This window comes from Dermacentor albipictus, chromosome 1, assembly GCF_038994185.2.
Source record: "Dermacentor albipictus isolate Rhodes 1998 colony chromosome 1, USDA_Dalb.pri_finalv2, whole genome shotgun sequence".
NCBI classification, from domain to species: Eukaryota; Metazoa; Arthropoda; class Arachnida; order Ixodida; family Ixodidae; genus Dermacentor; species Dermacentor albipictus.
The window spans coordinates 185,513,807-185,526,765 of NC_091821.1; the positions used below are offsets into that span (position 1 = coordinate 185,513,807).

Below are 12,959 nucleotides of genomic sequence, written 5' to 3' on the forward strand. Positions count from 1 at the left end.
GTCTTGGTATGTTCCTACTCAAGGACGGCATGTTATATCGGCCTAGCATGTGCCCCAGTGGATTAGATGGTGCTGGTTATTACGTGGCATGTTCGCACTGCTATTCTGTCTAAGCTGCACGATCTACCAACTTTTGGTCACCTCGGGGAATCGGTACGTACGACCGTGTCCGGCGACGATTTTTTTGGCCTGGTATGCACCGATGTGGCTGCCACAACGTCGCTTCTTGTGAGTTATGTCAATGCCAGAAGAAACCATCTGAACTCACTGTCCGTTTACTCCTACCTCTTGGTGTTCCTACCGAACCCTTCTATCGCGTTGGTGTAGATCTCTTGGTACCTTTCCCCAGATCTGACTGATGCAACAAGTGTATTGCCGTTGCAACACATTATACAACTTGGTTTGCGTTCACCAAAGCCCTTCCAACTGACGTAATTTAATTATGGGGTTTAGTGTACCAAAACCCCTTTCTGATTATGAGGCACGCCGTAGTGGAGCACTCCGGAAATTTCGACCACTTGGGTATCTTTAACGTGCACCTAAATCTAAGTACACAGGTGTTTTCGCATTTCGCCCCCATCGAAATGCGGCCGCCGCGGCCGGGATTCGTTCCCGCTACCTCGTGCTCAACAGCCCAACACCATAGTCACTGAGCAACCACGGCGGGTAAACTTCCAACTGGTGTAGCCTACTTACTGTTGTAACGCACAACGTCATTGTTCGCCCCGGCACTCGTCAACTTCTCCCCACATACCTCGGATGACGAGGTCATCCGAGGTATGTGGGGAGGTGTAATGGTTTCAGGGCTTACTTTTGGAAAGGTGGTTGTTTGCTCTAAATCAGGGTTACAATCAGGACTTGATGGCAACCAAAGGTCAGTGGGTCGCCTCGCATTGGGCGCTCACGGGAAGACTACAAATGAAGCTGTGCAGGGTGATATGGGCTGGACTAGTTTTGAAGTGAGGGAAGTTTGCAGTAAAATTGGGTATGAAGAACGTCTGAGGAATATGGAAGAAAGTAAATGGGCTGGGAGAGTGTTCAGGTGTTCAGTGTTCAGGTAAAACATTGATTCACAGTGGAGGAAAAGAACTAGGAAACTTACCAGCAAGTATGCGGCCTGTAGGGTGGCCAACACAGCAACAAAGAACGTCAAGTTGAAAGAAGCCAGAGAGGCTAAAATTATCTCATGGGTGGCGGCAATGGAAAAGAAACCTGCCATGAGTAACTACTTAAGAGGAAAAAATGAAATCAGGAAAGAGACCATTTATGATAACTCAAACGGAAGCTAATTACTTTTCGAAGCGATATAGGGATGCCTTAGAACACGTTACTATAAAGTCTGATATAAGAAGGAAGAAGCATGTGCTTGCTGCAGTAAAGCTAGGGAAACTATGGAGCATGGTTTATTAGAATGTGAAGACGTCTACCCAGCAGTCGATTTAAGCACCACTGGCCTGCTTGAAGCCCTTGGGTTAAGCGGGAGCAGTGGAAAAGTAAACATGTCCGCAATATGCATTAGTAAGAGGCGATTGGAGGATTGGTGGAAGAAAAGTAGGGAAACGACAAAAAAACGGAGACGTACAAAAGCACAATTCGCAGTAGGCGATCAGAAAATTTGGGTGTGGTAGTCCATAGTGTTTTTTTATTGTTTAACCTAGGTAGGACATTAGGCAGTATAATAGCAAGAGCTTGGTGGCGAAACCCACCGCCCCGTTCCAAAGGGGATGCTCATAACATCCAGCTATACATCCAGTTGTGGGCGACTTCCTCCGTCCTTATTCTACCAAACCCAAATTTACTAATGCGTGTCATCCGCAGACCAATGGTCTTACGGAGCGGCTTCATCGAATATTAACAGACATGCTCTTCATATATGTTTCTGATGACCATCGTGACTGGGATACTGCTCTGCCGTTTTACATATTTCGCGTACAATTCATCACGGCACGGCACTGCACGTTACTCGCCATTTTATTTGTTGTGCGGCCGAGATTCAGTATTGCTTTTTAATACAATACTGCCTACCCCTCAAGAGTCCGTGTCTCAGTATACAAGCGATGTCATTGCTCGAGCCCAAGAAACACGCCAAGTTGCTCACCGTCGCCTTTGTGCTTCTCAGAACAAGAGTAAAAGCATTTGTGACAGTAGTCACCGGGACGCCGATTATATTCTCGGGGATCTTGTCCCTCTTCGATCTCCCATCCGCCGTTTTGGCCTCTCGGAAAAAACTGACATCTCGCTACTCCGGCACTTACCACGTCCTCTGTCACCTACGTAACCTACGATATGTCTCCGGTCACACCTACTACTTGCTCCATCCAGACTTCCCATGACGTCGTTCAGGTCAGCTGCCCAAAACGCTACCAGTCCTTTTCTGCCTAAAAAGTAGCGGGACGGCGCTTCCACGCCAAGTGGAAATATGTTGCGCAGCTCTGCACAAAGCTGAGGAAGATGAGCACGAGCTTAGGTCTGAAGAAGTGAGCGGTTTGACTAGCCTACTGTAGGCTTGGCTTTGTCAATTACTGTAATTTACTGTACATTCTGTAAATAAAAAAATATTTAAAAATTAATACTTCCAAATTGCATAAAACCTTTAACTACTAGGACAAGTAGACACAGCCATGAATACTCTTTAACGCCAATTTTCGCTAGAACCAACGCTTACAAGTACACTTTTTTCCCTCGAACAGTGTCCGAATGGAATTACTTGCCCCGACAGATTTTTGAATCCGCCAACTTTATGAAGGTACTCGAGTCTCATATTGTAAACTCCGATGGATGAACATTGCTACGGTCTTCGTGTTCTGTTGATTTTTGTTGTTGTTGATCATCATTACATTGACTGTATCCTTTGTAGCCCCTCCTGCTAGGGCCATATTACTGGCCTGCAGTATTGTGTAAATAAATAAATAAATAAAGACCACAATCTGATTACGAGGCATTGCGTAGTTGGGGAATCTGGAAAATTTCGGCCACCTGGGCATCTTTAACGTACACCTAAATCTAAGTACACGTGTGTCTTCGCATTTCACCCCCATCGAATTGCGGCCGCCATAATGTATATGCGCTACTCGTCTTGCTTCTTCTCTCAGAAAAAGTATTAGTCTAAACCTAACTTAACGGGAAGCTTTAGCTCCTACCTGGGAAATCATCAATCCTTTCTTCTTACAACCACTGCACCGCAACTCATGAGTTATGCTGAACTTAAAAGAAACAGTTAAAATTAGATTTCAGAAAGCCAATTTTTATTTAGCTTTCACTTTTCTAAAGTCTAAAAAAATGCGAAATTTCAAGAAACAATACCTAAAGTATACGACTCTGTACCTCGGCAACTAAAAACGATATCCGAATTCTCTAAGCTGCACCTAATATTTCATTTAATGCATACAAAAATGATATATCATATGCCACCCTGAAATACACCACTAACTCCTGAATATGGTATCCGCAAAATCTTCATCAGGAATTGTAACTTCAGATAAGTTATGAATTCATACATCGAATTTGTCCGATTGAGATGCTCCAAGGGATGCAGTTTAATGGGATGCGATATCAGTTTTCATCCGAACTAGCGGATTTGTAAACTTCATACTTCTTTTTCAAATTTGCCAATTTCCGATAATTATTGTCAGTAATGCCATGGCCTAGATCAAAATTATTATTGGGGCAATCACTGTGATCTAACGTTCTCTCTTGAATGCAACAATTCTCATTCATATCGGCCGAGCGATTTTCTCATAAAATCATTTATGCGTTTTACATGTATTTGAGCAGCCGGCATCGAAGAAGGGCGCGAGCTAAAGCTTCCTCCTATTGAATCACACTGGTTCTTAGAAAACACACGCAAAATAACGCTGACTATACCAAAGCCCGCGGCCGCAGTTGTGCACAAATAAACAGAAAAAACAACGAAGAAAGGGAACCCAACGCAAGCTTTGCGGGAGCTGTTATCTCGGCCAGACATCTCACCCGGAATGCCGACGAGCTGTCTGGCAGGGTGTCTAGCGAAATTGTCGATTCATTGCAAGTCGAGCAAGTAGCAGGTTGTCATCAAGTTAACGCTGATACATAAGTGCACTCGCTTCCAAGTGCCGAGGGGAAGCAACAGTCTCAGGGTGTGCTTCTTTTTATTGTTTTCTTTAGTTGTGCATCATGGCAAATGTCACGGCACGAATTTCAAATCTTTAAGGTTGATACGCCACGTGGTGGCGAAAAAAGAAACTAAACGCATGTCCATAATTCCTGGGTATGTGAGTCGCCTTGGTTTTTCTCGGTGGTGCTTCTCCTGGTTTATGCCATTGCATCAATTCTCTTTTGGAAAGGGAATCATAGTAAAGGACCATGGTTTCATCCTCAGTGACAATTGACTCCAGCACCTCTCTTTCATTCCTACGGCAAAGCTCTAAAAAAACTTCAGAGGTCACATCATGCTCCTCCTGCACAGAAGAAAGAATTCCGGACAGCCACTTTGCGCTGACCTTTGTAATGTGAAGCTTCTCATGAATTATGCGGAACACAGTCGTTATAGTGAGTCCCACCCGTGCCGCAGTTTCTTTCAACCAGCCTCCTGTCGTTGAGTACTTCCTCCTCAACGAGAGATACAATTCCTTCACTCATCACCCCCACAGGCCGATCACTGCGGGGCTCATCCTCAATGCTCTCTCTTCACGGCGGAATAAGAAGGGGAAGCTTCTGCGAACACACCATCCAAGTGTTGTTTGATAACACTTGCAGAAACCCCTTGTTTGGTGAGGAACTTAATGATGTCTCGACACTCTATCATTAGCATTACCGTCACTTATCGTGCCTTGTGTTTGTCAGGCGAGTGTCTGCTACTGATGAACACGCACGCTGAGTTGAAATTCATATGCAGGCCTCCTAAGAGATGGCGCTGTGTGTCTGAAGCGGCCGTTTTGAAATCGCTGTAAGTTTTAGATGTCAGGCCGAAAACATCTGGAATTACCCTCGTAGTTGGTTCATAGATCAAAAAAAGAACATGCCTGAAACACACACAAGGAAGACTGAGACATAGGACACCAATTTTCACTTATAAACTAGGGGTGCATGGTTTGAAATTTCACTTGAAATTGTGAGAGAGAGAGTGTGTAGACGAGCCGGCACTGTTTTCTGTAGCTCTTTAAGGAGCACGGTATAACATCGTTTATCGGAGTTTCGAGGGAGAGAAAGTAATGTAAGTCAGGACTGTTCTAAATGATTCTGCTGCAAAAGAGCCACGGTTGTTGCACAGAGGCATCGTATCTGTTCCCGGCAAGTAAGATCTGCTGAATAATTTGCAGCAAACATTCAATAACAATGCCTCGCCTTTAAAGGGACCCTGAAACGATTTTGGCGATTTTCTACAAACGTACTGAGTCGTTAGAGTAGGTTCTTCTGATCATTAATTGATGCATCTAAGTGCTCTGCGTAAAGCGTGTAATTTATTATAAGGCTTTAAAAAGACACATCGCTGCCGATCACAGCGCACTGCTCGGCGGAATTTTAAGCCGCCCCTACCCATATGATGCAAATAACCCATATTACGTCACATGGGCGAGCTATCTGATTGGCTGACCAGGGCGCGTGGTCGATAATTTTTCCAACTTTATGTGGAACAAATGATGCTCGTAATAGTTGGAATGTTAGTTACTTTGTTTTTGTAAAAAGAAAATAACTTAAAGAGAATACACAAGAATAGTTTTTTAGTACACTTCAGCACTTCCGGCACACAGCAAGTGTCGTCTGCTTGTGTTACAACGTACTCCATTTTGACGAGAGCTCCGCGGTCAGAGTCGGTCTCAGTCTTTTCGCGAGCACTATGATTCGACTTTGTTGCCTTGTGGACTGCAAACCTAGCGACCTGCAAACCGTGAGTCCAGTATTAGGGCAAACGCAAGCGCAAGGGGACAGGGTCTGGCCGCTTGACTGTGCCGGGATGAGCCGCGAGATGAGCAGAAGGGCAAATGTGAACGGTCTGCACGGTGCAGCCACCTGGTGGCACAGAGCTCAACCATACACAGTAGCAGCAACGAAGTGTATTCTTTGCTGCTGGTGTGTATTTTTCGCAGGAGTGTAATCATCAACACGTTGATTTATAAATGTTTAAAATGCTTTACACTTGGTTAGAGCAATATTAGCGCTTTGTTTGACTGGTTAAGCGCTGCGCCAGCAAGTGTCTGGACCGTGCAGACCGATCAGGCTGCTCACGTACGTCTACGCTAAAGTTCCTTCATCAGCTTGAGTTTATGCCTCCAGTCATTTGCCGAAATGACCAGCTTGCCTGTTTTTAGCGGAGTACCGGACACGTTCGGCGCTACGACAGAATGCTCGCAACGCACGCTGTTTCGATAGCTCTCGGTCGACGGCCAAGCGGCTAGCGGGAGGGGGCGTGCTCCTAAACAACTGGAAGTGAACGATGTGACGTTGCATCGTGACGCTGAACCAGTGAAGGCGGAGCTTAGCGCCGCTCGCTCGGCGAGCGAGTTGAGGAGGAAAAGCATAGCTAGGGAGGAGGGTAACTTCTAATTGCTTGCAGCTCCATTAATACGTAACGCTTCACTTAAATTGTGGTGCGAATGTTCTACTTAAGCTGTACCCTACGCGCCTACAAAATTTGTCTGAACCGTTTCAGGGGCCCTTTAAGCAGTGTGTATACAAATATGTTGTCTTGATATAGGCAAAGGAATTTATTATTTAGCTAATCTCGCTATGTTTGCAGACCTTTAAGACAAAGTGAAGTGCTGTAGTTTAGTATCAAATTTCTCTTCGATGAACACGTCTTCATGTATCTCATGACATGCTGCTGCCTTGTTTTACTTGGCATCATTGTTCAGGTGCTTCAGATAAGTGAAAGATATGCTTCTCATTTACAAGTTGTGAACAGCATTACATGCATGTGTTAAATAAATAAGCCTAATCTTTTTTATCGGACTCCACGAAAGATTTCACTTTGTTTAGACATTTAAAAATATTCTATTCCGTATTTGGAGGTCATTTTTCTCAAATATTCTAATTAGATTGGGAAATTTTAGAATTCAAATACTCTGTCGCATTGCTTGTTGGCAATTACGTTGGTCATAACCAGCAGCTTACTCAGTATCATTCAGATAATTTTTAAACATAACAAGCTTGCCTGCCCAATCAGCGCTTGCATGAAGAGATCATGTATTGAACAGTGTCATGTTTTGGAAAGTAACAGCGCTAAGCGGACAAGGACTTAGGGAAAGAAGAATAGGACATGGGCGCTGCTTTGCCCACGTCCTTGTCCCTGTTAAGTGCCCAAGTCCAAGTCCCTGTTACTTTCCAAAACATTAATTACCATCAACCTGTCCATGTTTCCCTTCTAGAACAGTGTCGCGTTATCCACAGTGAGGATGTGATCACTTAAGTGAGGCCTTTGGATATGCACAACAATCCCATCGTGGAGACGATGATTGAAGCTGAAGCAGAAAATAGCCTAGAAATGCAGCCTCACCGTTTTTATGTCAATTTAGGTCCATTCTTTTTCTGTATCTGCTTGCCTTGGTGATAATTTTACCAAACATAACAGTGCTTAGTGCGAACTGGATGAGCGAGTGACATGCCCTACAGCTTTCAGGAATATCTGAATTCAAGTAGCTGTTCTGATTTGAAACATTTTTTTCTCGAAAGTGAGATAAAACCAAACCAGACGCAATTTCTAATTGCTTCGTATAATGACTCTTCATGACTGATTGCGCTACGAGCTGCCACAGCCACAACTTGTGACTGAACTCTTTTTGAGCCTACGTTCTCTATGTCTGCCTGATAACACCACATAACCATCAGCTAAATGTACCAGCCTGATGCATTTAGCTGATGGTTATGTACGAAGCCACAGTAGTGTTTTATTTTTGCTTGAGCCAAACATACTGCTAGTTCGTGGAAATGTAAGGCCTGTTCAGTGAAGTTCTGCTCTTAACAAACTGATGCAGCCTCAACAGATATGGAGATGAAGTAGCACCTTTTGTTTTGCCATATAGCTATCACTTTTGCAAAATTATTCCCATGCTGTTGCCTACGATATTGGCCGAAAGGTACCACTGATTCTGAAAATAATGCAGTTTGTCTTTTCCTATACCATCCAGTACTGTGAAACGAAAAAAAAAAAAAAGCTGCGCATTGGAACAATTGTCTTCTGCGCCGGTGGTAAACTGGCTGCTTGGCAAGTCGTCACTATGAAATTGTCTTTAACTGGGGATTTAAAGAAGTTACGGGGAGTTGCTACTAAAAAAAAAAAGTTATTTAAATTTTTGGATTATAGGTTTGAAAATTGAGCCAATTGGAGACATCTTCAAGCACTTATGTACTATACGACGACAAAATATAGTGATCTTTGCAGGCACTTTCTTGTGTATTACATTTTCTCAAAGCATTGTGCTGTAGCTTATTTAGCCCTTTGTAGTCTGCAAAGGGCTGATATTCAAACAGCATGTAGAGTTGGTGAAAATACGCAAAAAAAAAATGTTAGTACACTTCAACAAATTTTTTTAACAATCCTATGAGAATAACTTTGGGCACTTACAATTGTCCAATACTAACGAAATTTGGCATATATAAACTTCGAGATATGTAGAATGCTGATATCTACTTGAAATTGCAATATTTCTTAGCAGTAGTTGTGAAAGTACGAGGTTATATGCTGGCTTACTGATATTTATTTAGTTCAGTACAAAATAATGCATGAATATTAGTAGAGCGAGATATCTGAGACTAAAGTATTTCAGTTGCATTGCAGACCGATGGCCGGTCTCGCAAGCATTGTAACATTGAGTATCAAACCAGAATTTGTTATATATTGTTGGAGCCATGAGCTGGCTGATTAACCTAGATGAATGATTTTGTATTTTGAGCAATGACAATAGGTGGCTGTGTTTTCGCCTTTGCTCAATTAAATATGTGTGACTTAATTTATGTGCTTCTTCCAGGCAGGCTCCATCAGCAAAAATGGTGTCCACTAAGGGGGAAAACACTAATGAGTCAATGCCAAGCAGCACAGTACACCTTCCAGGAGAAAGCAAATATAAAAGGTTTGTTAAGACCAAGTGCGGCATGGTTCTTTTTTCCTAAGGGGCTACGTGCCCAACCTACAGGATCACTTGCACTTTTGGTAAACAGTGGCATGGCAAAGGCTTCTATCTTGGCTTATGAAGCAGATGACTGCCCTTAAATAAAATGCAGGTTGCACAGCATAATCAGTATGTTTTGCTGTGGTGTTAGAACTTCAGCAGTTCATGAATTTACTTCTGTGAACCTTGAACATAAAAAGCCTGCCAACTGCACAACTGCTTGCTCGTTTACAAAATCAAGACATGCAAATGAGATACTAAATGTAGTGTCAATGAAACATTCAAAGTGCAATGAACCATTATCCCTGTGGCGTGGAGCAATGTCATTGGTGATGATGTTTGTATCTTTTTCCTTTTTTGTTATGGGAACTACAGAAGGCACCTACAAATAAAACAACACACGTGCTAATGATACAACACCAGCATCTGTGTTGTCTTCTTGGTCATCCTTGTCTTTAGTGCTGTTTTTGGTATGGTACCTAGCCAACTGACCGAAGCCAGTGCCTTTTGTGCTAATTTTTGTGATGATTTTCACACATTGCAAGGTTGCTGCTTGAAGCAGGAACTAAAATTGCTACAGCTTAATCAGGTCTCCTGATTTCTCATAATTACCATGAATTTTCATTTCTTACACTAGTTAGTGTTCAGGATTCTCAAACAAGCTGCAACTGCTGTTAAGAAATGTAATGCGACAAATAAGTAATACCATGTGGCATTGCCACTAAAAATAAAGATAACTGCTACTTTAGATAACCAACAGAGAACATTGCATAAAAAGTGTGGTGACATTAAAAAGATGACTGCACTGTCAGTAGCTTTGTGTTGATGCTTGTGAAAGCTCAGTGGGTGGAGAAGCTTGTGATGCAAAGGCGTGAACACTTGCATCTGTTGAGAGGATGAGACTGAAAATCCACAATTGTACCTTTGCCCCCCAAAAAGTATAGAACAGCCACCAAAACCTTTTCTTTTATTTGGGCATTTTAACTCTTTCCCTACTGTATTAAAAATGGATGCTTTTTGTTTGTTACCCTTGATTTCTTTTTCTCAAGGAACTGTTGCAATCAAATTTTATTTTTTGCAATGCACGAAAAGAAAGTAGAATAATTGTGCTTTTCAGGCATAGAAGCTTTGTTGACGAGTTCTATGTGGTAACACAGAATCTTAATTGCCAATAACAAGATTGTAGAATAAAGTTAAACAAAACCTGTCGTAACATGCTTGTACCTAAAACGAACAAAATGCTGAAAAAATTGCACAGTATTTGACATATTTCACCGTCGAATGGCCACTATCTGTTAAGAAATCAAAATTTTGTCAGTGCTTCCTCTACAAAAACTTAGCTGGAAGCCCTATAGATGTGCATGCCATGTGGCAAATCAGTTCCTTAGTGTAAAGCACAGGAGAATGTTGCAAGTCTTGCAGTACATCGTTGGTCTTTTGCTCAGTTTTGCATATATATATATATATATATATATATATATATATATATATATATATATATATATATATATATATATATATATATATATATATATATATATAACATTGTAACATATAACATTGTATTTCTTGAAATTCTGGTAGGCATGTGTTCATTAACTGGCTGGTGCTGAATGCCTTGAGATAATGAAGGAGCCCAAACTTCGGGTCCATCCCCCGTCTTTGCCCTCCAAATTAAATTCGGACAGAAAGGCAACACCCTCTGTCTGACTCGCTGCTGCTCAAGCAGTCAGTTAAAAATTTAAAAAAATGCACACACAGCAGAATTGTGGAATTTGCAGTATCTGGCGCACCCAACACTTGTGGAGGCCGCCATTGTCATTTTCAACCTCCTGCATTTTTTAATCCCATTCAGAAAACGCCGCAAAAGAGAGAGAGAGAAAAAAAGAGAGGAGAACTGTATAGAATACGAAACTGTGCTTCTTTTATTATAAGTTAGATGGCACAGTGTGCTTGTGATGCGGAACGTAAAAAGGGCACTTGAAACCATCTTTAGTGGGCTAACATTGCCCAGTGGGCGCAGTAGGGAAAGAGTTGATGTTAACAGCCCCCTGTGGGGTAGCAAAAAACTGATCAAAGAGGACAGCTCATTGAAAATTTTGCTTTGTCAGACAATATTTGTCTTTTGAACTCCGGCATAGCAACATATTTTTCACAAAGCTCATGTAAATTTAGCCACCTGGATTTAGCCTTTTGCTTGCCATTCTTTGTCGATATTGAATGGAAGTTGTTGACGCCTCGTATGGCAGTGGTTATTAGCCTGCAATCACTCGTCAACCCTGCCCTTCAAATGTTCTAAACCATGTCGTTGGAAACTGCAGCTTGTAGATTTGTTGCTCTTTATGGAAAATGGCAGCGTCAAAGACATGTTTTTAGCAGAACTAAGCGTCAATGTCATTAATTGCAAGTTTACTTTGTTTATAATGGCAACAGCTGAAAAGGCTATTCCCCAATCTTCTGGGTTCGTGCACAAAAGTTAACCCTTTTAGTGTCACTGACATACCAGTATATTGCCGCATTTCTGTCCTGCCATGTCATAGATGTACCCTTACATTCTCCACTTTCTCCACTTGCATGTGTGTTGTATAATGGAATTCGCAAGCTTTGAAGTGGTTCCATCATCTGTTGTGTATTTCTACAAGCATATTTGCTCCTCTCTCTGGGTTTGCTCAGTCTGGGTGTGTGTTAGTCGCTGCGGAACACACCCCTTGTGGGCATGGTTGTGCACATGTCTGCAGATGGTAGGGTGGCTCCCGGACTTTGTGCACCAGTACGGTCGTCACTCTTGCCTGTTTCTACCAACTATCGTATGCTTATAAGTTCTTTCCGCTACCTTCATTATGGCGTGCCTCCTTTGCAGCGACGAGGGCCCTCCTTTTGTCGGTGTGCTTTCTCCAAGATAGCGCTGCCCTTTGTCGTATCTCTTTCAACTGTTGCTCATTGCTTTGTCTGGTTAAGTTCAAATAAATGAATGTGCTCCGTTCTTAAGCATGGTTGCTTGCTTGGTACCTTAACCTGTTGATGGGAGCAGCAGCTCTTCTGGATTTCAATAGGAGCCAAGCTCGCGACTCAAACAATGACAGCTTGTTGTCCTAGAAGGCAACTTCAACTGCGTCAAATTGTGACCCTGACAACATGAAAACATGCCGAGAATGATGCGTATTTTTTTAGACAGCAGCGCATTCTATTCCTTTTGTCAGATACACATGTGAGGACCATACAGAGAGACCATTTGCTATTATCTGTGTTATTTTTTTATTTTCTGCATAACGAAAAATAAACTGTTGTGTTCGTTTTATTACATCCAAAAAAAAAGAGTAAGACACAGGGGTACTTTGTAAGAACCAAACATTGAAAGGCTTAGATCCATAGTGGGCAAAATAATGCATTCAAGGGGGAGGGGGGAACCCTGCGTACTAAGGCCTGGGAAGTTCTGTTTAGACATCTGGGATAGAGTCCTAGGCTTCAAACAGGCCAAGGCCGAAGCGCTATACATATGAAGGAATGCAGAAAATCTTATCATAGCAGTAATAAGTGTTGTCAATTAACAGTTCTGTAGCTTCAAAAACTGTGAGTGAAAAGATCAGAAAGCTTAATGGAGATTACTCAGCTTGTATATTTCCTTTGCTGTCAAGTGTAAGAACACAAACTTCTCTCAAAGAAACGAGCTAAGATGAGAACATTTCTATGGCATATTCAGCTCTGCACACTAAACAAAAACATTCTTGAGGTACCAAATTTTAGCAGAGCAACAATTATTACCAATTTCTGGAGGCACAAAAATATAGAACCACCCACTTACACTTTAAGAATTGAGCAATGGGCTTTCTGGTAGAAAAACATAGTGGTGGCAGGCATATTCTATGGCAGCTCATC

At 42.3% G+C, this 12,959-nt stretch overlaps 1 protein-coding gene across 10 annotated transcripts in view; it reads left to right on the plus strand.

The window, feature by feature from the left end:
- The window catches only part of LOC135921937 (MOG interacting and ectopic P-granules protein 1-like), a 52,224-nt gene that overhangs the window by 32,144 nt on the left and 7,121 nt on the right, over positions 1-12,959 (plus strand). For 3 of the 10 annotated variants that reach the window (XM_065456354.1, XM_065456355.2, XM_070530565.1), the window contains exons 3-4: positions 4,629-4,748; positions 8,943-9,044. The exons of 1 other annotated variant lie outside the window; for it this stretch is intronic. In XM_065456354.1, coding sequence (XP_065312426.1) covers positions 8,962-9,044 — 83 coding nt within the window. In that variant the 5' untranslated portion in view covers positions 4,629-4,748; positions 8,943-8,961. The remainder of the gene's footprint in view (positions 1-4,628; positions 4,749-8,942; positions 9,045-12,959) is intronic. 6 more of the 10 variants (XM_065456351.1, XM_065456353.1, XM_065456352.2 and 3 more) reach the window with 2 other exon arrangements.